The sequence below is a fragment of the Microtus ochrogaster genome, chromosome 2 (genome assembly GCF_000317375.1).
Source record: "Microtus ochrogaster isolate Prairie Vole_2 chromosome 2, MicOch1.0, whole genome shotgun sequence".
Classification (NCBI taxonomy): Eukaryota; Metazoa; Chordata; class Mammalia; order Rodentia; family Cricetidae; genus Microtus; species Microtus ochrogaster.
Window position 1 is genome coordinate 32,155,211 of NC_022010.1, and position 25,671 is coordinate 32,180,881.

Consider the following 25,671-nt stretch of genomic DNA (forward strand, 5'->3'; position numbering starts at 1 on the left):
GAAGAGTCTCTAACTATTCTTAATGTCAGAGAAACATGTTGGCTCTGCTAACAATGACTGATGGTTAATTAGCTTCAAATTTGGCCTATGCTTAGCTGCTGGTGAGCCTTCCTCTGTGGACATTCTCAGGAAGCTCAAGGGACTTTTCCAGCATAGCCCATGCCTAAGTCAAGCAAAGGAGAAGAATATTCCACCTGCATCAGACCATTGTGGCTCACAGTGGAAAAGGAGGTAGAAAAACATGAACTCCAAGCTCCATATCACAGTACCAATGCCCTGCAATGGTGGTAACGGCTTCCAATTCCCAGCCTGGGAGGAGTGATCCAGTTTTCTGGGACTTTTGCCTCCATTTTCCACTGTGAGAATGATGGCAGGGGTGATGTTGGATGCTGGGCCCAATACTCACTCTAAAAGGCAACTGCTTGTGCAGTTAGAGCTGAAGCAAAATTTAAGACGCAGAGTTTAAAGACCAGTTTATCCCCTTAGAGAGCTGAGGAAGAGTAGCTTTCCCAGATGGAGGCCAGTTACTACTGTTCCATTAATAGCCACGGGCGAGAAAGCTGTGCCAAGGCTTTTGTTTGCTCGTCAAACGGCTTCTGTCCTCCAAAGACACACTGTTTAAGATTAGTGAAGAAATATTTACTCTTTTGTTTAGAAGATGGCTGTCTTAAAAATACTCCACTGTTTGATGTCTATCTAATGGAGGCCGCTGGCCCCAGCACTGAACTGACAGGCAACACTGAAGTCTAAATGTCTAATCATTGATGTTAGCTGTCAAGAGACACACAAGTTGAATCCGTCTGTGAAGAGCACGCCGCTTCCCCCTCTGTATCCATCCACACCCCACTCTCCTCCCTACGTTCCCCCTTCTTCACATCACGGAAAAGATACTGTCTCCTTAAGCTCTCCATCTCATTTGGACTTGGGACAAGAAGCCATAAAAAAGGAAGGTTTATTTAGGAGAACGCTCCAGGCTCTCTGAAGGAGTTTGGAGCTAATCAACAATAAATGTCTAAATCTCTAGTCACTTCATTAGTTCCCTTAGCATAGAGGGTTGAATAATCCTTGCAGAGTCTTAGCTTATTGTGCTGGTTTAATGGTGTCCGTGAAAACAACACAGGCTATGGGAGGTGGGGGAGGCAGGGGGGAGGAAGCAAGAGAAGAGGATGCAGGAGATGAAGGAGAGAAATGCAATAGAGCACTTGTAGGGGCTAGGAGGGCAGGGGAGTTGTGCTGGGATAGGAGGGAAGAGAAGACAATAAAGGCATATGTTTTTAGACATTCTTCTGCACAGTGGCAGAAACAGATACCTTAGAAAATGTTGCTCTTTGTGGCAGGCTTTGGTATCTGACAGAGCTCAATGGTTCAGTGTTTTCCCTCCTTGAAACATGCCCTGGTAACAAAATGTTCTAAGAAGCAGGGCACTTAATAGACTCTCAAGTGTTTCAGCTTTGCAATGTCTCTGTCTTTTAACAAATTTTCCCTTTGAATGGCTTTAAAGTTGTTATCACTTCCCACACATTACCTGGCAGCTATGGCTTCCCACACACTACCTTGCTTCCTGGCTCCAGAAGAGCTGTAATGAAGGCTGATCTCACCAGCGGGAGTGGGCAGGTGGGGGAGGGGCTGGCACAGATGTGGGCTGGAGGAGAGGGTATGCAGGGGAAGGGGCCAGGGGCTTGTTCTCCCTTTGTCCTTTCACTTTTGAATATGTATATGAATGAATACAAATAGGGGACTCCTGTCTGGCACCCTACCCCTACCCCTGACCCTGACACCTGACTGCAGGACTTAGCTGCTCTGTGCCCTCTCTGCTATTGCCTAATATCTTTCAACTTCCTAGAATGCCTACTGAGAAAGTCTTAAAGAGATCTATTTTACATTTCTTTCCTAAAGTAACTAAGCATCAAGACCCTTCTTTTGTATGATAACTATAAATAGTCCATGGTTTCAGTTTTCTTTGTGTTACACTTAAAAAGAGTTCTTCATCACCTAACCCCTCTTTCCTTCCTCTCCCACAGAGAAGCTTATGTATGCAATAAGTTTGGTACTAATATGAAGGAGAACAGAATGTAAGTCAATGTCTAGGCACAAACAACAGAGAATGTTTAGGCTCTGTGTTTAGAACACAGAATCCAGGATCGGACATCTGGTATACCAGGTGTCTGCTTTACCTTGGGTACCAATGATTCAGAGTTTGGAGATTGTGTCATGATCATATTGTCTTTATACTCTTCCACTCACTAATGTTTAAGACAGAGCATCTATGCACCTTAGTTAAGCAGGATTCATTCACTCAGTCACAGAATTGCTACAGAGTCAGCAACAAGGTTCTAGGCACTGTGTTAGGAACTGGCAATATAGAGCATTCTCTTGCTGAAGGAATCTTGTCTAAGGAAGAGAAAGAATTTGGTGAACTACAGTCTATAGTATTTTTCCCTAGAGAGATTTATTATTTAATTATTATTTATTCTTATTTTTCAGAAACTTGTCCAAACCCAGAGGAGCTCTTTGGGCCAGGCACAAGGTTGTGCAGCCTATGAGCCTTCTAGCCCTGCGCTTCCTATTCCTTGGTGACAAGGCTTTGTGCACACAGGTGTGCACACTGAACACTTAACATCTGCATTCTAGGAAAGAAGGAAGCCATGGCGTGGGAAAATGGAGAGAGGAGAGCGTGGAAGCAAGGGTTAGGGCTGCAAGAACATCAGCTCCAACCTGTTCACCCTCTAGCATTCAGGGTTATAAAGGCACATCTCACCATGTCATCCCCAGACCCACAATCCTTAGTGGCACCAAGCAAAACACCAAACAAGGGCTCGGCAAAAGAAGATGCAGTATGTGTGCCTTCACACCCGAGAGGTTACAAGGAGAGAAAGGTTTGAAAAGAATTTGCCTGTTGGAATGTGTTTGAAGGTTTGACATTGTTTCTCCTGTTACTTTCTATCACGGACAGAACCCAAGTAGTTCATGAAAGCACACGCGTTGTAGCGTCATTTATAAAAGTCACCCCACTGCCACATTTCTTCCTGCATGGGAACAGTTAAACAAACAACATGGTATCCACATGACAAAAATTTTTTGCTGCCATTAAAATATTTACAAACCAAGTATGGGAGCTCATGCTCATAATCTTAGCACCCAGGAGCTTGGGGGTGGGATGGAGGGAAGGGGACTGTGGTAAGCACACGGACTACAAAGTGAGTTCCAGGCCTGGGATACTGTATGAGACCTTGTTTTAAAATCGCAACACACATATTTAATAACTGCAAGTATGTTTATGTGATGATTATTATGCCAATATATAAGCTTACTTATGTAGCACTAAGGTAAGATGATACACATAAAAAAAATCTTTAAAAAAATTAGCTTCTCACTCATGGCAACAAAGACCAAGCATTAGTTCTAGAAGGTTCTCTGGGTTGCTCTTCCTTTAGTTTGATTAAGATGGTCCTCAAGATGTTCCATGCACACACAGACTACAACTGCAGCCACTGTACCACACAGTGGGGAAAGAGATGAAGGAACGGTGGGAAAGGAGGCAAATAAGAGACTTGGGAAGTTCTAGCAAAGATGTTCTGAGACAAGAAGTGGAAGGTGGATGAGGTGCTGTGAGCAGATGACCTGTGGCCTCGGTAATGAGCAGCTGGACTGAACAAATTAAAGGGGAATGTGGCTATGCCAGTGGTTTCCAAACTTTGTTGTATGTCAAATTTACCCTTTAAATGCTTCTGCCCGGCAGAAGCAGTGCATCCCTTTAATCTCAGTACTTGAGAGGCAGCGGCAGGCAGATCTCAGTGAGCTAGGCCAGCCTGGTCTACCAAGCGAGTTTCAGGATAGCCTGAACTGTTTTGCAGGGAAATCCTGTCTTGAAAAAGAAAAGAAAAGAAAAGAAAACAAACAAACATAATGGTGCCCAGTCGCAGCCCCTATCAGCTATTAAACTGCATGGGACGCTAACCAGGCACCACGTTTATTCTGAAACAATCCTCAGGTAGTCCAAAGTGCACTGCAGTTTATATCCAGTGGGCTGAGTTTCTGCTGCCACTGGCCAGTGGTTCCCAGAGCGTGGCCTTAAACCAGCAGGCTTTTCATCACTTGTGAATTTGTTAGAAACGCACCTCGTTAGACCCCACCTCAGATCTGCGGAATCAGATATTCTGAAGGCCGACTCTAACAGACTGTGTTCTAACAAGCCCTCTGGAAGATTCCAAGACACATTCAAGTCTGAGAAGTTGAGCCCGAGGCAATAAAAGTACCCACAGGAGTTCAGGTGAGGAATAGAAGCAAGTTACTTCCCCAACTGCTTTGATCTGGAACTTTCTCAGGTGAAGATTAGGGATGCTAATGTTCACCCAGAAGTGTGTGAAAGTGCCTGACTAAGAGCAGTGTAAAATCTGATGGTTTTACTTTTCCTTTCTCTACAACTCCTAAGCATTTGCCTGCATGGCTTCTTGGAGCTGTCCTGAAGCCACAATATTAGACCTTAAAATAACATATTAACTTGTGTTCCCTACCATCGCCTACCTCCATGCAGAGGCCAGAAAGGAGGGTATGCTTTGGACAAAGAGGGCAACCTACCCTGTCATTTATGCCTTTACTCTCTACCCAGACTCTAATCTCCTTCTGACTTTTTATCTCAACCTTATTTTGCTTTTATTTATTTAATCCTAATGACTGTCAGGGGGAGAGACCAAAGCTCAACAAAGATAGGTAAAAGCTGACAGAACCCTGGTATCCATGGGAACACAACTTTAGACCTTCCAGTAGCTCTGGAAGCCAGAAGGACCATACCCAAATCCCAAATTAAGATCCCAGCAAGGTTGGTGTGATAGTTTGAGAAAAAATGGCTCCCAAAGGGAGTGGCAATATTAGTAGGTGCGGCCTGGTTGAAGGAAGTGTGTTACTTTGGAGGTGGGCTTTGAGGTTTCTTTTGCTCCAGCTTCCCTCAGTGTGAGTCGGTTGACTTCCTGTTGCCTGCAAGGTATAGAACTCTCAGCTCCAGCACCATGTCTGCCTGCACACCGTCACGATCCCTGTCATCATGATGATGGACTGAACCTCCAGAACTGTAAGCAAATCACCCCAATTAAATGTTTTCTTTGTAAGAGGTGTGATGGTTATGGTGTTTCTTCACAGAAATAAAAACCCAAACAAATACAGCTAGCTTTCCCGGAAACCTTCCCTGGGCTTACAGACCACTGCTGTCTTGACCACGCAGACACCATTCTGTGCACACACATCCCTGTTGCCTCTGTGGCTCCAAAATTTATATGAGAACAACAATAAGATCATGGCTCATCTTAACAGCTTCATATTTACTTAATCATGTCCTTGAAGGTTCTGTTTCTATAATGCAAACCCTGTTCATTTTTGAGGTTCCTCAAGAAATATAAACTAGAATTACCATATGACCCAACTATAGCTCTTATATATATCCCTAAAGGATGCTAAGCAAGCATGACACAGAGATACAGGCACACCCATGGTCTTAGTGGTTCTAGTCACTACAGCTAGGAAATGAAACCAGCCAAGATTGTCTATCAACAAATGAATGGAGAAAGAAAATGTGGTCCATACACACAACACAATCTTATTTAGTTTTAAATATAAATGAAATTATGCCATATGTGGGAAAATGTACGAAACTGGAGATCATTTTGTTAAGGTCAATAGGCCAGATTTAGGAAGACAAATAATACATGCTCCGTGTACACACAGATTTGGAACTAAATTTTATTTTTTTGATTTTTCGAGACAGGGTTTCTCTGTGGCTTTGGAGCCTGTCCTGGAACTAGCTCTGTAGACCAGGCTGGTCTCGAACTCACAGAGATCCGCCTGCCTCTGCCTCCTGAGTGCTGGGATTAAAGGCGTGTGCCACCACCACCCGGCCGGGACTAAAATTTTTGCGTGTATCACACACAGGTCATCAAAAGAGAAAGGGAGGAAGGGATCTTAAGGAAGGTAAGAGTGAAGGAACACATATATGCAATCATTACATATGACACAGATGTACATATGACCAGCAAAGGAGGGGCAAGGTGATGGGGAGGAGGAAAATAAAACCTATTAATTTATATACTAACTTTACCAAAAAGAGCCTGTATCAAATATAAGGACAGTCTTAGGTACCACAGTTTAGGGCTTTCAACTTAGGAATTTAGAAGGTGATCAATTCCACCTGAAAGAGGGGTAATACTAGAACACGCCTTGATGTGTTGAGAGAATATGAGGGTATTCTATACACAGCAATGCTCCTTGTCACTGTGCTCCAAAGGAGCCAGTGTGTGCTGTAGGTACTAGGACCTTCTTCCCTCTGCGAAAAGAAAAGACATGGCCTAGTTCTGCTTGGCAGAGGAACAAGGCCAGTCCCACTGTCTAGACAGGTGAGTGGAAGCTGGCAGGCCTTCCTACACACTCAACCACCAAGGCTCAGACAGGTGTTGCCTGGAGCTCCTCTCTTCCCTCTGTGTTTCCATGGAGATGGTCTGTGCGTCCTTGGTAGCTCAATGCTAACACCCAGGAAAGCTAGGCACTGCTCAGCTCACCTGAGCCCCAATTGGAGTAAGTATAGATTCAGCCCAGCTCCTGGCAAAGGCATTTCAAAGCAAGCGTCCAAGTACTCGAGCCCTGAAGACCTGTTCTGGTCTTCTCCAAGTGACACTGTTACCACTCTTGTTCTCGGCTTCAGGGGCTGATGCAGGACACGAGCTCCACAGAGCTTTGATGAAGGTGCTGCATGGGGGAAGGAGGGTTTCTAAACCTCTGTGAAGAGGGGTAGGTGCTTTAGAAGGGAAGAGACCAGGTAAGGGGTGGGAAGAGCAGGGGAGGGGGAGTTCTTAGGCAGAAAGGTGGTGTGTGGGGGGGGAATCTCAGAGCTCTGACATTACCAAGCCGCTAAGGTGAGATTGGACAAGAAGAAATGATCCTTCCATCTTGGATTTCCCGGCTTCCTGAGTTATGATCTGTGGCACGGTTGTCACAGCTGAAGAAAAGGGACCAAGGCAGGGCACTATAGGGAATTAAAATGAGATGACGAATGGAAAATATTTTTAGCATATGGTGCTAAATATAACTAGATGCATAACAAGTGTTGGGTGAACTGACCTGAACACGGGAAGAAGCCTGAGCTGGCAGTGTGCACAGAGAAATTCAGGTCTCTGCTTACAGTAGCCATTCTACCAACAGTAGCCTAGGCTCAGGAAGAGGCTAGGGTGTAGAGAAGGCAGGCCTTGAAGCTTGGGCACTGAGGAAACAGGGAACTGTGGTGGTTTATGGGGTGTGTGGGGGGAGACTCAGCTATAAACAAAGGAGGTAGGATCCTGGGTCTACTCACCACCACTCTTGGTTCTACCCAGTAGAGCTCTTCAACCAGTCTTCCGAATCAAGGCTTTACAGTTGCAAATTCACTTTCTTTCAATCTCTGTCCCTTCAAACCCTTGTCAGTGTCTAGGACCGACATACATCTCTTCTATCTTGTTCATTCATTCATTCATTCATTTGGTCATCGGATAGCTATAGATCACCTGCTAGGTGCATGTCATAGTGCCAAGTCACTAAGGCTCAGGTTCTGAAGGAGAAACTCCCTTTCTTGTGTCCCACACTTTTGTGGTACCCACTGACTCTGCCACTCCATGGTACTTGCCTGTTATGCTAGTATTAACATGGTTGCTAGGTACCTCTTGATCCATCCTATAGCAAAATACCATGCTGGCGGCACTGTGGATTGGGGGCTGGACCATGCTGTCTTTCTATTGCAACCTCTGTAGTATCTGGATCATCTTAAGTACTTGAAGCCAGGTGTGACTTCATGCAGCTTGACTATTGTCACATTGTCGGTGTGATTTCACCGTAGTCTTTTAACCCCACAGGGTTTCAGCTTCCTCAGACAGAAATCAAATAGTGAAATATACAAGTCTTTAATCTCCTAAGTAGGTATTCACTAAATGACAGGCCAACACATTATTTGTGAGTTGACTAAGAGTTAACACTGAGGCTGAGAGCTCACGACAGTAATCTTAGCATTTAGAGAATCCTGGGTCAGCCTGGGCTACATGGTGAGACTGGCCAAAAAGACCAAGAAGATCAAATACTATGGATTAAATGCCTGTCTCTGCCCCCCACCCCTCCAATTCATATGTTGAAGCACCAGTTCTCAATTTGATAGCAGGTTTTGGGGACATCATGAGGGTAAATGTTTAGGAAAGGAGCTGTAAAGAGAGAAACTTTCCATGTGACTGATGACAGAGCAGGAAGGGTTCATCTGCAGGCCAGGATGTGGGACCAAACTGCCTGGCGGCTTGATGTTGAACTTCTCAGTCTCCGCAAGCATGAGAAAGAAATTTCTGCTGCTTAATCCATTCAGCCTCTGGTATTCTATTACAGCAGCCCTAACAGACTAGGACATACACAGTGCTTGCACAAAACAGAAACTAGCCAAGAACTCTGAACAGCAGTGTATGGGCCTGCGGCCAGCATGGTGCTTTGCTGTGGGAGTGGAGCTCAGGAACTGCCCAGTATTGGACAGCTTAAAAGCAAGGCACAGGGAGGGACGGGTTTGGGAACCAAAGTGGTGAAAGCAATGGAACAACAAGGACGAAAACAAGGTGTTGAGTCCTGGACTAAAGAACCCGGACTAGCTGCTCCTTCTGCACGTAGAAGGTGATGTTTTCCTAGCCCCTTTTTTATTTTGAGAGGCAGACATTAAGCCAGAGTTCAGCTCCGGCTTGAACCGGTGAGAGCAGGTTTCCCTCTGCAGATGGTGAGCAACCTCCCTGGCACCTTTCCACTTCCCCAGCCCCTCCCAGGTCTCAGAAGATGGGGGTGGGTGGGAGGAGCCCCAGCTGGAGTCCTCTCCGCTCCAAAGTCAGCCAAGGAAGAAAGACCAGTTGTTTCCCTTGGATTTCCAGCAAATTTGGTTGGGTCAGGGCCAGCTCAAAGAGAGGGGGCTGGGGCTAGGGTGGGTTACTCGGTGTAGAGCATCCCACATTTAAAATGCCTGGACTCTAGTTCCACACCCACCAACTGGCCTGGGACAAGTTGGTTAACCTCCCCGCAGTTCATTTTTCTGGTATACAAAACTTCATCGTGATATTCTCAGGGGAGAGTAGCCAGGTCAACCCGCGCAACTCTTATCATACATCACTGGAGAGGCCGTGGGCATGCAGAATCTGTTCCAGCATGTCTGTGTGGGCCTTGAGAGAGTCTGCATTGCATTCAAGGGATGCCCATCCTCTTGGTTCATGGGCCATTTGAGGGTCTAGAGCACAAACTAGCTAATCGTGGCATGAGGACCGAAGACCGTTTGTTTGTTTTAATTGTTAAAGTTTTATTGGAATATAGACCCACACACTCATTTAATTACTCTCCAGGACTGCCTCTGCGCTAAGTGAACTGAGTTGGAAAGTTGCATTGGAGACACAAAGCCTAGTTACATGTCTTATTATAGAAAATATAGAAAATATTTGCTGCCCCTAGGAGACTGAGGAGGAGTGAAGATTGTTCTCTGTGGGCTAAAAGACCTATATTTCAATCCAGGTTTGACCATGGGCAAGCCACTTCTTCCTTGATATGTCTTTCCCTTTAAATTTTTATTTAAAGAGATCTGTGATCCAGTATTTCAAGACTATATAGAAAAATCAGTTTCTATTGAAGCAGGGGTCTAAGAACCACATTGTGCAGTCTTAAAAAAAAAAAAGGCACCAGGCCTTACCTGCAGAATCCAGAAGGGCAGCATCTCCTGCTGGTCACTGTGTGTTTCCAATGACCACAGTTCCTGCCTGACAGGGTCAACTGGGACTAGAATCTTACAGGGAAGGTTAGAGGCAGGCTCCCCAAGCACAACATAAGCTGTCTCTGGAGAAGTCCTGGGACTTTGTGTGCCTGTGTCGTTCACAGAGATTTCATTTTGCCGACAGACCAACTTAAAAACAACCCCCCTAGCTCACCACTCCATGTGCCCTGGCTCTGGGTGCATTTGGCCACCCAGTACTCAGAAACCCATATGAGGCCTTGGAGATTCTGCCAGGCAATGGGACTGTGACATGGGGGGCTCCCTTGGGAGCCCACAGTCTGGTGAGGGAGATGCCCCTGTAAAGAAGGAATTGCAGGAGAGTTGGCGCAGGTAGCTTTGGGAGGGAATGCAGGACCCTTGGGCATCTGTCTTGGGCACCAGGTGAGATGCTAACCAGGCAGGGGACATGCGGTTAGGGGGAGGCAGCGGGCCTGAGGAGAGGAGAAGGTGATGGAAGATAATGACTAGCTCGGGGGTTGTTGATGCCAGCGTGGGCTGCTGGAAGACTGAATGGCAGAGCTGTGATTTCCTGTGCACGGCAGAGTCAGATCTTTCTGTAGGCCTGCACACATTTAACAAGATGACACATGTTGCCATGGTAATTTTCCAGTGCTGAGAAGCGTCCCACTGCGCACACCTAGTACTCCCAAGGCCCTTTAGAGTTCATACGCCTCCTTCTCTGCCAAACCAAAGGAGAGATCTTCCATGTTGCTTAGTGTTTGTCAACTTGACACAAACTGGAGTCACCTGGGAAGAGGGGATCTCAGCTGAGGAATTGCCTCCATTAGGCGGGCCCATTGGCATGCTAGCTGGGCATTTTCTTGATCACGGCTGATATGGAAGGGACCAGCCCACTGTGGATGCTGCCATTCCTGGGCAGATAGTCCTGGGTTATAATAAAGCAAGCTGGTCAAGACATGGGGAGAAAGCCAGCAAGTAGCGTTCCCCCGTGGTTCTGCTTCGGCTCCTGTCTCTAGGTTTCCGCTTCAGCTCTTTTGATGAGCAACAGTTAACCTGTGAGCCAAATGAGCTTTTCCTTCCCCAGCTTGGTGTTTAGTCAGTGTTTTTATAAGAAACAGAAAGTAACTAATATACCCCTGTGATATGTACAATGTTTGGGATAGTTTGGGAAAACCTTGGTCAGTTCTGAACCTATTGGGCCTTACTCTGTTATGACTTTATATAAAAGTAGAAAGAAAACCACAAGAAAACATAAACCTATCCTCACCATTCCTTTTGAGTCTGAACTGAGCTTCGCAGTATCAGCCTTTGAGAGGACCGGATGGCATCTGTGTCCTGGCTTTGGAATTCAGGGCACTCTTTATACAGCTGGTGAAAATCCACAAGGCACCATGCACAGGTTGGCAGGCCATCCAGGCTTGCAGGAGCAGCAGAGTCAAATGAGCAGAGAAACCCTGTGATAGTACATGCCTAGGGGTGGGGCTGGCCCAGGGTTTGCTTCCCTTTCCTAGGGAGAGCCTCTGGATTGAGGATAGCAGGGATGATGCGCTTGGGCTTGGAGACCGAGTACCAGGCTAGGGAGGCCACAGGTGTGCCTGTGAATATTACACCGGCTGGCTGGACTCATCCGGACCTGGGAGCCGTGCAGCTCTTAGCGCTGACCACCCTTCTGCATGTCTCACGGTAGGCTTATCTTATCCAGGGCATGCTGAGCTAGTCCTCTCGTGGCTGGGGGAGTCGTTATTCCCCATCACTCCCTACTGCGTTTGCATGCATGTTGAATGATCTGACAGAAAGCCTGTCTGTAAAGCTGTAAGAACCACTCAAAGTAAACTCTATATCAGAAGTGTCTGACCCTTGTTTTGTTTTCTGGCAGAAATTATTGCCTGATGATAATCTCGAGAGATTTTGGTTTAGAGCTTTGCCTAGAACACCCTATTTGTGGTTCGAGTGGGACTGATAGAGAAACCACATCTGAGATAGCCAGAGGGTCCAGTGGGGGTAACTTATCCCCAGGCCACTCCGGGCTCCAGCCTGAAGACTGGATTGAGGGTTACGAGAAAGTGTGTAGGAAGTCTCTCATTTATATCCTGGCCTGGTGCCAGAGGGGATGGAAGGACTCCAAGGCTCTGCTTTCCAGCTTGACTCTCTCACCCAGACTTGTGCGTCACTTGGCTAGCAGACCCCAAGCTCTCCCGCCACAGCCAAACACACCGAAGTCTAGTTCTAGTAATAACCCAAGAAGTGCAGATTGTTGGAGCCATAGGTGGTTTAAAGAAAATCCAGGCCAAATTTCGGAAGGAAAAGTCAAGAGAGATGTTCTCAATCGGTCCCTTCATGTCACTCAACACCAAGCGATGACTCAACACCAATGATGACTGTTGGCCAAGGCTTCATCAGGTTCTAGGTGCTGCTACGTAATTGCCCTACAAGGATGATCCAGTTCAACCCTGGCAAAAGTCCAGAGGGAAGGGGCCATCACTGTTCTGTTTGGTGAAGGACTGAAATGGAGGCTAGGAGATGTAAGGTCACATGAGTGGAGGTGAGGAGGCCTGAGGGTGGTTTGTTTTCTGTTTTTTCTAATTCTTCAGTGGTATATTCCTCCACTCCACACAGATTCTCAGTTACAAGTACTTTAATCTGCATTCGAATTAGTTATTTAAATATGACTAACACATCTTACTAGTCAAATGAGTGTTTAATGGTTCCCATAGTCACACATAATGCTTTCTAAGACTTTTTCTTCATCATTTTTTGCTTCGTGCCTGTTCCTGTAGTCTACTGCCCACTGTACGGACTGAAGGCAAGACTTCTTCCTCTCTCTCTCCCTGCAGCAACAATTTCTGTAGAACCTTCTACACCCTTCTGGGTAGTAGGCTGTGCAAAGGACACATAGATTGTTGAAACACAGTCCAAGAATTGAATCATGTGAGAATTCTGAGTGCTTGTTAGAAAACTCCAAGAAAACAAGACAAGGGTCTTGGGACCTCGGTTTCTTCATAACACAGAATTGTTCTTGGAATTGCGTCTTCCTGGCCTTCCCAGGTGTAGCAGATAGGAGTGAGTCTCTTCAGCTGTTGGTATTCATAGGCCTCTGCGGAAAACCTCTAAGGGAAAACACATTTTTGCCACGTGCAGCCTGTCCTTGTGACCATGAGGACTTGAGCCCAGGAGAACTCTACTCAGGTGACCTTCCGTAACCCTCAGGGTTTAAGCTGTCTGATGCTCTGAATGAAGCCGGCTATCAAATGAGACCTTAAACCGCCTCCTTTTCAGGCCCCACTCTCCCAGGTTCATGCCACCAGCTAGAGAAGTAAACAAAAGGTGGCTATGGAACATGTGGTCCTCGTCTTCCAAGACAGACAGGGAAAGAGGTGAGTAGGACTGCAGCCTAGGATTCAGGGCAACCGACACCCAAACTTTCTAGGGAGACTGAGGCAAAGCTCAGTGCCCAGGAAATTCCAAGCTGACTCTTGGGGGCTCTAGCGGGGTGAGTCATTAAGGCAGAGGAATAGAGTGTCACCACGTAGACTGGGTCCTCTTATTGGACTATATTGTGAAAGCCTTGCTTCTACAACACACTTCACATACACTTTCCAGAGGGACAGATCCTCTAAGGGCTGGTTTGGAATCATGGACACAAGTCTTGGTTCCAATGCTACTTCTGGACATAAACTGACCAATCAGGAATATTTGGCTAGGTATTTAACCTTTTGGGGGGGAATTTGGTTATGATTATATTCACTCACATAAAATGACTTGCAGGCTACAATGGAATATAGAAATGAAAGATTACTTCTGACCATTCTGGTTACACATCCTAGTAATAACTGATGCCACGAGTTTCTCTTTTATCGAATGCTTTCCGTTTTATAAACTTTTATTTTGTTATTATTTTAAAGTGTGTGTCTATGTGTCAGTGTATAGCTGAGTGCTGGAGCTTGTAGAAGTCAGCAGTATCAGGCTCCCTGGAACCGGAGTTACAGGCAGTTGGTTGTAAGCCACCTGATGTGGGTGCTGGGAACTGAACTCAGGTCCTCTGAAAGAGCATCATTATGTACTCTGAACTGCTGAGCCATCTGTTCAGCCCCATGGTTTTTAGATTTTGACAGCTGGGGACAGATAGTAGGGCTTCCCAGAGTTATAATCCCTAGCCTCTGTCCTTGGAACCCAAGAGATCTATGGAGGAGGGCAGTAGGTACAAATGTTTGTGTGAACTTTCTGTGCTGGGCCAAGGCGGAGGGAACTCTGCAGGAGCTTTGCTCTGTCTCATTGCTGGCACACGCCAAAGAGAGACGTGTCAAACCCAGACCCCTACTTGCATACTCGGAAGAGGAAGGAGGGGGTTGCCTTTAGGTGTGAGCTCATACTGAGTCCAGGCACTTTTATGCCCACCATCTTCTTAACAAGCTAGGGAACCAGGTATTATCACACCCAACTTATAGATGAGGAAGCTGAGGAGGTGAGCTAATTTTCAAATTTTAATAAAACTGAAAAATAGAAAGCCAAAATTTAAACCCAAGTTAACCACCTGCAAGATTCCCTGTGCCCTTGTTGCCTTCTCAGCAGGCTGTGTCCCCAGAGAACTCACTCGTGTTAATCCTAAGCAACTTTCTTACTTGGGCCACTCTCCCCAGTTTGATGTATGAGGAGAGATTTGGCAGAAGTCTCCTGTTGTTCTTCTCACCTGTACTTCCTATGATGAGACCCTTCTCTCCTTCGCTGTGCCCCGACTTCTCCCTCTCGTCTAGTCTCCAAGAAAGGCCCAGGAGTCAAGAATCTCAATAAATAGAGAACTCCATGCCCCTTTAGCTACTGACCCAGAAATCCTGGTATACAACACACCGAAGAAAAGATATACATACAATTCTGCTTCAGGAGGCCACATAAACTGTCAGTCTTTGGAGATGTTAGAAGCCTCAAAATATAATTTCCAGATTGCCTGCTTTACAACTAAGAAAAATGCAGAGCCAAGAAGACGAACAGACACACACAAGGCCACATGCTAGAGAGAAGCAGTGTGAGCTGGAGCCCAGGTACCAAGAGAAAGCTGCAGCTTTTCCCACTGTGGACCCAACCTCATGGGATGATGGCTCTCTCTGGAGGAAGGCTCCCAGTCGAGATCTACCCAAAGCCCAGAAGCCAGGGCCTCTCTTTGACCTCTGCTTTGATCTGCTCACACTCCTGTTGAAGAACAGGAAGGGCTTCATCTTTCAACTTTGAAAGCGCATTTTGAGAATGGGAAGGGGGGTTGGGGGAAAGGCCTCCCATAGTCGATGGCTAAGAGCGAGCAATAGTTTACTCTTGCTTAGAGAAAAGAAAGATGTAAGATCAGAGATTTAAGGAAAAGATACAAGTTGATATTGAGCCCTAAGGCAGAATGGGATCTCAGGAAGAACATCCTCAAGCCCCAGGGTGGATATGAGACAGGGTTCTTTCTTCTCTGCCAGTTCCTTCTCTGTTCTGATAGAGCTGGATGCCAGGGAGGAGAGAGTGGGGTTGAAGTGGGAGCATGGGGGGAGGGGTGTCAGGAACTTTGTACAACCTCCAATATTTCCCTCACTCTGCTAGCACCCACAACTTCCCCTGCTAAGGGAAGAAAGAGGAATGAATTCTTCAGTTTAATAATTCATACAAATTGAAAAGTTTACTATGTGGAATAAAGGGACCATAAGAGGGCAAAAAAGAAACATCCCTGTGTTCTCTTTGAAAGGACAGAGGTATGAAGATGTTTCTGATTACCTTGCTTTAGAATATAGATGATCCATGTGAAATAAGCAAGAAACTACCCCCTTCAATGGTAGGTAGCTCCCTCCATTCAAAGGTACATAGCCCCCCCCCCTCCAATAGTAGGCCATCCCCTCCCTTCAATGATAGGTAGCCCCCTCCCTTCAATGGTAGGTAGCCCCTCTCTTCAATGGTAGGTAGCCCCTCCCTTCAATGGTAAGTAGCCCCTTCCTTCAGTGGTAGGTAGCCCCTTCCTGTAATGATAGGTAGCTCAGAGTCCAGGCCCCTCCCTTCAATGGTAAGTAGCCCCTTCCTTCAGTGGTAGGTAGCCCCTTCCTGTAATGATAGGTAGCTCAGAGTCCAGGAATCTTTTTCACAGAGCAGGTCTTGTTTAGGAATCAATCTTCTTCTTCAGCCCCATCTACCCAGCTAATGAGATTTTGCCTAAAAAGCTGGTTTTATAGCAAAGAAAACTGAGGTGAGAAAAAAGGGGATTGGTAGCAATACCTGGCCTAAAATCCAGTCCTCTCCTGCTGGCATATCCTCACCCTGGCTTCTCTCCTCTCCGCTCTCCAGGCAACTAAAACACCATAAAAGCCAGACGATCCCTCAGAGGAATCGGCACCCAGGAGCTTTGACTAAGTCCTTGGCTGATAAATGAAGGTCATTTAAGGGCGTCTCAGAAAGCTGTCGTCTGTGTCCTTGTGCCTTACGAGCTGAGGGCCTCTGAGACACACTACCCGGCTGTTCTGGAAAGGGCTAGCTGGCTCATGGAAGCCGTCTGTACAAGTGACAGAAACAGAGTGAGGTAAGGGGAAGGGTCCCTGCAGATGATGAGGTCTGGGAGCTAGCAGAAGGCTAGACCCCACGAGGCTCCAGGTCACACTAAGACCTTTGGCTTTTTATCTGGAGTCACTACTGGATTTGGTCCGTGTCATAATCGGACACTTTCTTGGGGGTCTTTATGCAGCGGTGAGGACTAGACTGTTCAGGAAGATTGTCCTAGGCAAACAGCCTAGGTGGGCTACACACGCCTGCTTCTGCCTCTCAAGCGCTGACGTCACAGGCACACGCCACTGCACCTGGTGTGTGCACATTATACGTGGCACGGGTAGAAGAAGGAATCCAAAGAGGAGGATTTCTAGCAATTCAAAAGAAAAAAGACAGTGGCTTAGACCCAGGAGGTCAGAAAGTAGGTGGAGAGAAGCGTTTGGATTCTCGATTTAAAAAAAAAAAAAAAAGTTAACCGGCCAGAGAGAAAAGAGACTGGGTAGTGAACTGTGGGATGACCAAGAAAATTGGGAGCAAGGAGAGTTCTAGAAGCCACGAGGACGGAGGGTTTCCAGGGAGAAGGGGTGATGGGGATGAGTGTTGAATGTAAACCCTGGAAGACACTGGTACCCATGGCAGGACCAGCACTTGACTCCTAACATCATGGAGTCCTGGTCTGCCTACCGACTATCATCGAGGGCTCCTTTATTGTGAGTCTTGCCTTCTCAATTAGGCTGCAAACTTGGTTACACCACGGATGATGAGTCAGCCTGTTCCCAGAGCACCAGGCCCTTGGCAGCCGTGGGGGCCTTATCGAGCCTGCTGTAGGTTCTGTGTGGCTTGCCAGCTCGCTCTGTCACCAGGGCAATGGCTGGAGCAATTATCCTCATGCTCGCTTACCTTGGACACAGCATTTCAGCTCCTTTGGGTCTATGACGCTCCTCCTGCTTTCCCGGATCACAGCCCGGTTCTTCTTGGTTTCTCCCCAGAGATTGGTGCCTCCGTACATGCTGGGAATGTTCAGAATGGCAATGCCTTCCAGGAAGATATTGCTCAGGTCCACCTTAGCTCCATCACACTGCGAAGCAGAGAGAAAGCAGATCACAGTGGGGCTGGGTATGGCAGGGCTTCTTAAAGGGTGTGGCTGGTCCTCAGCCACTCCACCACGGCCTCTTAGAAGCTGAATATCTATCTGGCAACTTCTTAGAATTAAGGCTTTGAACACTGTAGTGAGATGGAGCCATCTCATCCTGGTTGGCTCCAGGAAAGACGGCAGAGAATTTCCAAAGGGCTAGAAATGCTTATGGGTGCAATTTAGATAAAGGCAGTTGCCAAACTCCTATCCTCAGTCTGGATCCTTCCTAATCACAGTGGAGGAAGATCTGCTACGTCACTGGGTCCAGAAACTGCTATCAGGTAGATTGTCGACAAATGACAATTTTTCACGTTACCCCTTTATTTTATTCTCTCTGGGGAGAGGTGCCAGACGCTCAGGTTTGGGAGAACTTCCAATCTGTCTGTCTCTCAGAGCTCCGTAAGTGTGGCTCTGGCACAGGAGCTTGCTGACTGCTGCAGCTGAGCTACTTCGTCTCCTCTCTGCCACCCCCAGCCCCCAGGGGGTTTGAAAGGTTGGAAGACTTGAGGCTGTGTGCCCCACCTAGCTGCAAATCCTTTTCTGGTACGACGCTTACCCGTGCAGGGAAAAAAAAAAAAAACGCACTAGCTTTGATTCTTGTTCCTCGAGATGATTGGTAACTTACTTCATTTGCAGAACAAATGGGACCCAAAGAGATATCCTATATTACCCAAGAATGCATAGGTAAATCCCACATTTGTGGAATTGGACTATAAATTTCTTTCTTTTCCTTTCTTTCTTCTTCTTCTTCTTCTTCTTCTTCTTCTTCTTCTTCTTCTTCTTCTTCTTCTTCTTCTTCTTCTTTTTTTGCTTCTTTTAAGAAAGGCAAACAGCAGAAAGCAGACGGCAATGATCTGCGGCCACCTGGGTTGCCTCCTGCTATGGTCTGAAGGCCTCCCTCTAATTCCTGGTGGGTTAATTCCATTGTCATGGTATTACGATGTGGGGCCTAATTAGGATTAGATGAGCATGGAGCCCTGTGATCTCTTTAGCCCCGTAGGGAAGGGGAAGGAAAGCACAGGGCGCTTGTGCTGCCTCCAGAAAAAGGCCAGACCACGTGCAGCCCCTTGGCCTTGAACCTGAACGGTAAGGACCAAACATCTGTCACTTCCGATTTGCCCAGTTTGTGGTAATCAGGAACAACAGAAAATGACCTAAAAATACACAGAAATCAAAGGTTCTGAGTCTTGGCCAGAGGAGGAAGAGAGAGCTGGAGCAGTGACTCACTGCCTGATTTCTTTGAAGTTCCTAATCAGTGTTGCCACCTTCTGACTTGGTCCCAGCCAGAGAATAAGAATACAGTGAGCTTTTCTGGTAAGTGGAACTCATTTCTGCACTGGGGAGTTTGGATCCTCTGAAAGTTCTCTTCAGTGGGTATGGATTTGTTCTTCTGGTTTCCTCCATTGGGCCTATCCTTCTTCTTGAAGCTAGATGGCATGGCTTTCCTCCTCCTTACATTCAGCCAATCCAATCAGCACATTCCAGAGAGAGGCTCATCTTTACCACAGTGTATATGGGGTCTGTGGCTGGGGCTCAGTGAGCAGTGTGCCAACCTGGCATGCCCAACACCATCCCTAGCAGTGCACACACCGGGCACACGGCAGAATGCTCAGGGGGGTCTGAAGTTCAAGGATATCCTTGGTTACATAGTGAGTTCAAGGTCCGTGTGGGATGCATTAGACCCTGTCTGTCTCAGTCTCAAAACAAAGAGAAAACCCAAGAAAACTTCCACCAGCACCACCACAACCACCACAAGAAAATCCATTTAAACAAAAACTAAAAACCAAAAAACCCCAAGGAACTGATTATTGTCACACCATTCTGTCAGTTACAATGGCTGCTGTCCTTGTGTATCTGGGAGAAAGGAGGCACAGAGAACAGAAGCTGAGTATGTTGTTTGCCATTGCACAATGTACAGATGGCAGTATACGAACTTCAAGGTAAGATTTAACTATTTTATCTCCCTCTCCCTCATCTGGCTGTGCAACCCCTGGGCTGCGTGTGGCCAGGGCTTTGAACCTCCTTTCCAGACTTTTCTTATTTTGACTGTTACAGTTTGCACACACCACAGTTGATGACCTGACTAACTGGTAGCATCCCTGGCATAGAAAACAACGGCACTAACACGATTCCGTCGGACAGGTGGCAACCACACTACTGTTTCTTGGAGCTGGGATTCTAGCACATTATCACGCTCATAAAACAAGACATGGACGAAGTACCTGGAAGAGCAGAACATGCTAACTACCATCGTTTCTCTCATTCATGTGCTATGACCCTCACCAGCTCTTTCATTTGAAGCTAACTGATACTGTCACATCCACTGGGATTTCTGTCACCCTGACGCTCATCTCTTGACCTTATGCAGGATTGAAAAATGTGTGTGAATTTCCCAAGGCCATTAAGTTCTTCATCGCTCTACCTTAGCCATGGCGGGGACACTAGTATCTGTTTCCCCATTTTTAATTTAGGACCTGTCTCAGTTCAACACCCTGTTGCTCTGATAAACACTGTCCAAACTAAGCCCAGGAGGAAAGAGTTAACTTGGCTTACACATCCCGGGCCACAGTCCATCACTGAGAGAATTCAGGGCAGGGACTCAAGTCAGGACCTGGAAGTAGGAACTGAATCAGAGGCCACAGAGGGATACTGCTTACTGGCTTGCTCTCCGGAGGTTGCTCAACCTGCCCTTCTTATATAATACAGACCTTCTGCTTACGGGTGATACCAGCCACAAAGGGCTGGGTCCTCCTACATCAGCCATCAGTCCAGACAATACCCCACCAACCCAATCTGAGGGAGGCAGTTTCGATATGACGGGTTCTCCTTCCCAGGTGCTTCAAGTTCGTGTCAAGTTTATAAACTTTCACCAGCAGAAAGCCGCTAGCAATGCGGAAAAGAAGAAAACCTCTCGAAGGGCAGAGGTCTACTGAACTATACATCTCATGTTGTGTTCTCTTCTGTTGCTTTGCTCCACATATCATGTCATGTTCTCCTCAGTACAGTTTTTCCAGAGCCAGGCTTCTAAACCGGAGGTGTTCTCTGTGCACTTATTCCTGGGCGTGGTTTCATGTTGCCTCTGTGTCTCCGTGTCTCCGTGTCCGGTCCCCCTTAACGCATGGGCTCATCCTGGCCTCCCTGTTGCTGTCACGGTGACTTGGGAACAGCAAGAGCCCCTTCCCCCTTTTCTTCTCAATGTGGTTAGTGATCTGTTAGGAGTTTATCTTGCAGAGTGTTCTTATTGGTCCACTCTTCCTCCGCTATTACTAAGTAGGAATTTAGGCTCTGGGTCACTGTGCCAAAACTTGTCTGCCTTTCAGAATCAGCTGCCCTCAGCTCTGTCCCTGGAACTGTCCTCGTCTTGTATCCCTTCCTGGATCTCCCTGGGTGGAGTAACTTCCACAGCACCTCTCTGTATCCATCACTGACTGAAATAGCTCTTCCCTTCTGAGAAGTAGTAACAGTCAGAGCTACCCTTGGCCAGACTTCCTGGGGCACCAGGCTGGCCTTCGCCTACAGCGCCTCTTAGGATCCTGATGGTGAAGGAGATGCCACTGCTGTCCCAACGGATGGTGAAGCCGCTGGCTCAAGGTCACAGCACAGATGCAGATGGAGGTTGCCAACGCAGGCACTGGATGCCAGATTCCACTCTGAGATGAGGTGGTGAAGCTGATGCTGGGATTTACAGCAAAATTCAGCTTGCAGCTGTTGTTTGAATAACCGACTCCCCCACTGCCGTTCTATCTTAGAAGGGCTTAGACATTAGTGTTATTAAATCCCATCTCTAGGCCAGATTTGTTTAAAAACAACAACCCACAAACCCAAGAACTATACCCCAGCACTCTCCCCGAGAGTCAGTCAACCTTTCTTCCTTGCTGGCAGCCTTAAGTGTTAAGTGTCTGTCCCGTAGCCATAACCACCGAGGAGTGTTAAGTGTTGTTGCTGCCTCCCTAGAAGAGCAACCCCCCCCCTCGTCTGCTCTTGCTAGACTGTTCTCTCCCCTTCTCCACCCAAGGTAAAGTGGGACAAAAAAGAGAGGTGGGAAGGCTCTGAGGAGTCTTAACACTGAAGTCTCTAGCCACCCTTGAAAAGAACACCCTTGGGTTCAGAGAGAGGGATTTAAATCCCGGCTCTGTTGTGAGACCGCTGTGTGATTCTGGGTTGGTCCTTAATCTCTCTGAGCTTTAAGTAGTCACCTGGAAAAGGAGGGAGGGGGATAACCAAGTTTTGGTGGGAGCTTTATCTCCTGCTTTATCTGAGTCCGGTGTTCCCTGACTTTGGTTGGAGCAGTTTAAAACTACCCCTCCTCTGCACAGCAGTCTCCTAGCCACTGTCTCTTATTTCCTTCGGAACTCCCTGAAGATGCAAGGCTTGCTGTATTGACTGAGCCTGAGAAATTGGAGTCAGGAGTGTCGCACTGTAGGCCTAACAGGAACACAGGACGCGCGTCCTATTCCCCAGCGAATGCCTCCGTGTTCCATGACGTCATCCGGCTCCCTCCCGGGTAGCTCCAGGGAGAGCCTGGAGGCCTCTTCCTGGCGCCCTGAGCTAGGCTGGGGCTGGCGCAGCTCGCCTCCGACTCCTGCCTGAGCTGCACCAGCCCCAGCGTTTACATCCAGGCATGTGGCTCAGACTCACACTCAGATCGGTCTCGGCAACTCCTGCCTCGGGGAACCCCGGTTGTCTGTTGTGGTTCATGGCGGCCCCGGCACCCATAGCTCTGGCTTCTTCAGAGCAGGGATGGTTCTTTTGGATAGAAGGTCGTTAAGAGGCCACAGGCTTTGACAAGCAAATGACTAAAGCGCTCAGGATTAGTGTTCGCCCTTTCCCAACCCAATGCTTTGGATCGCAGCAATTCTGGGCCGAACCTAGACTTTCTCAGTTCGTCTTTGCTGAGGGGTCGACATCATTAGAGGGGAGGGAGACTGAGCATCACACATCCTGCAGCAGGCCCTCCTCTCTGACCTGAAAAGGTAGAGGGGAGGCCTCCTGCATTCCAGCCCTGCTGACCCTTTTCTGCAGGACCTCGGGGATAGAGATTCTATTTATTTGACGACCTGTTTCAGTTTTTAGACTACGTTATCCCTAACCTGGATTCTCCACACCACCAGCAGGCAGATCTTCTCTGGTGTGGAAACAGCTTGTTTTTGTATCGAAGCTCCCCCCACTACTGGGCTGGGTCTACTCAGGGACCGAAGAGGTGGAGCTCTGGCCAGAAGAGCTTTAGGCTTCAGGCTCCCCGTCCCTTTTCTAGGGTACTCTGCCACGGCATTATTTTGAAACTCCCCTCCCCTCTCTTTCACTTTGTTTTAATCTTTTTATTATGGGTATTTCTAAAGGGGTAGGAAGAGAGAGAGAGAGAGGTGGGGAGGGAAGAAGGGAGGGAGACAGAGAAAAAGAGGCAGAGAGACAGAGAGGAGACCCGGCTTAGAGGTTACATCTGGCAGCCAGTCTTGTTCAGGGTCCACATGTATGTCGACCTACAGCAGACCAGGATTTTCTCCTTCTGTCCGTAAATTCTGTGTATCTTTAAAATTACTTAAGTCATCATCACTCTCCAATGGCAATCATAATTCCTTAACTTTCTCAACAACCTCCTTTTTTCTAATTACCGGTTTGTCTGGAGGTGTTACTGTATTTAGTTGATAGACCTCTTGTCGTTATGTCTCCGTCCCCCACCACTCCCCCGTGGAGGGAGGTTGATCTATAAATTTTCACTATCTTTTCTTTTTGGAGGCAGGGTCTGAGAATGATACTGAGCCTTTTCCCAGTCATGACAAAACCCAGGAAGTAGCTCTCCCGCTGGGGGAGAAATACAGGACTGTATCTACAGACAGTGTCTTTCTACAGTGTAGAGGGAGAGGGCTGAGGTTGAGATGGCCCACATCCTGATGGGTTCTGATGGCTGGGGGCAGGTGGCCTCCTTTGATGCCAGGGCTCCACAGCAGAGCTCCAGACTAAGCTTGAAGGGCAGGGACGGGGGGATTGACATAAGCCTGGGCCACCTTCGCCTCCTTTTTGAGGGAACCAACAAGTATCAAGCAGGTAAATCACCCTGTGAAGCCCAAGGTCTTGTGGAACCTGGGAGAAGATGGAAGCGGTGGGCAGAACGGGGAGGGGTCCTTTCTAATTTGGCTTGGCAGTCTAGAGGGCACATCAGGGTCCAGCCTTCCCCATAACCCTCTTTAGTTTGGAAAGAAAATAGTAGCAGAGCTTATAGCTAGCTGGGTCCTAGTAATTGGTTGTTAGACTAAATTGTTGTTCTGTGTGGCCAAAGAATTGGGGTCCAGTTTACTGCCCCTTTTATGCCTGATAAATCCCAATCTGCGTGAGATGTAGTAGCTCCTCAAAACTGTTCAGGTGTCTAGTAGGGAAGCGATTCTCGCTTTCTCTGCATTTCATTGCTTTGATTTCCCCGTGGATATGGCATCTGTTCTGCCCACGGGTCCCCCAAGAGGCATAAGCTCAATAGAAGGTAAGCGCAGTGTTCAGAGCTCTCTGTTCTCCACTGACCCATATCGGGTGTTCAGCATAACTACCGTGAGCTGACAGCAAAGAACCTATAGAGAAATCCTCATTTTCCCAAAATGGAGAACCAGTTGTTCATGAATACCACAGACAAAATCTTCCCAAGAATCTACCCAACCTCTCTAGACCAATACAGCGATGGCTAAGTGAAGTGAACTCAATGTCCGGGAAGGAACAGATGCAAATGCTGACCCTAGTCTGCAGGAAGTAATCCTCTGATCATGGCTAAAGTACCCTCCCCCCAACAGAAAGAGGTATCGGAGGTTGGTTGCTGAGACAGAGAAGACAGGAGCACCCGCTTGCTCATCAAGTGTAAGTGGGAACTTACTCTGTGCTAGGTCTAGGGATGAAGTGGAAATACGACAGGAGCCAGTCCCCCAGGTGCTTTCTCAGGTCAGTGTTGGAGACGGGTGCTGCTAACTGCTTAGCAGCAAGGTCTCCAGGCAAACAAAATCAAAAAGCAAGCAGCTGTTGTGCTCTAAGGTATGAACACTCTGACTATAGCCAATTGCGAGGTACAGCAGCATCAGCGGAAAAAGTTGGGAAGAGAGAGGCACCAGCAAGCAGGCTGGCTTGGATGCCTGGATGGTTAGAGGCAGAGAGACCCCATTTACAGGGCCTGTGGCTAGAATTAGAGAATTTACTCTGAGTGTAAGGAAAGAAGCCGGGGAAAGCACTGTTTGTTTGCCTAGAGAGGAACAAGAGTGAATGTTTTCAGAGTTAATGTCTGCTGTGTATTGTGAGGAAGACACCCTGCTGCCTTGAGTGGAGAGAGCAGTCTTCAGAAGGCAGTCTACCTGTCTCCATTCAAAAACGGGTCTGGCGTGTAGGTCATTCTTGCAGGCAATGCTACTTGTCCTGTGTTCAGAGAGGCTATTTTATATGGTTTTCGGAGCTGATGTCTACTGTGGGCAGTAAGATAATAACATCCACATACAATAATGCGCATCATTTTTTAGCAAATATTTTCTACTCAATCCATTTAACTCTGCAGTGTCGGTGTTTATTGCTCGTTACACAGATGAGGAAAGACTGCCTGGAAGAAACTAAGGAAGGTCTTTCTCTCCCAAACTTGGTCAGTGCTTGTCTTCCCAAGTCCTTCAGATTTCTTGTATGAGACGCAACTGGCAAGATCAAAAAGCCAGACAAATGTAAAAAGCTTGTGTGTGAGATCTGTTAGTGCTGTGCTCTGTTACCTAGGAGACCGTTTGTAGGGTATTCTCTACAACAAGAGCAGTAAGGCAGGGCTGGAGAGATGGCTCTGTGGTTAGAGCACTTGATGCTCCCATAGAGGACCTGGGTTGGGTCACAGCCATCTGCAACTTCAGTTCCAAGGGACTGATCCCATTTTCTGGCCTCCAGGAATACTGCACACAAACAGTACACATACATACACGCAGGCAAAAACTCCTACACATAAAATTAAAACAACAACAACAAAACCTAAGTCTTTTAAAAAACTTGTCAGGACAGCCTACAGAATGGGAAAAGATCTTCAATTAACCCCACATCAGACAGAGGTCTGATCTCCAAAATATACAAAGAACTCAAGAAATTGGTCATCAAAAGAACACAAAATCCAATAAAAAAAAATGGAGTACAGACCCAAACAGAGAACTCTCAACAGAGGAATCTAAAGTGGCTGAAAGACACTTAAGGAAATATTCAACATCCTTAGTCATCAGAGAAATGCGAATCAAAACAACTCTGAGACTCCATCTTACACCTGTAAGAATGGCCAAGATCAAAAACACTGATG

At 47.2% G+C, this 25,671-nt stretch overlaps 1 protein-coding gene across 3 annotated transcripts in view; it reads right to left on the minus strand.

Moving 5' to 3' along the window:
* Positions 1-25,671, minus strand: part of Dgkg (diacylglycerol kinase gamma) — a 211,389-nt gene that overhangs the window by 17,328 nt on the left and 168,390 nt on the right. For all 3 annotated transcript variants that reach the window (XM_013351586.2, XM_005344741.2, XM_026785221.1), the window contains one exon: positions 17,150-17,327. In XM_013351586.2, the coding sequence (XP_013207040.1) occupies positions 17,150-17,327 (178 nt within the window). The remainder of the gene's footprint in view (positions 1-17,149; positions 17,328-25,671) is intronic.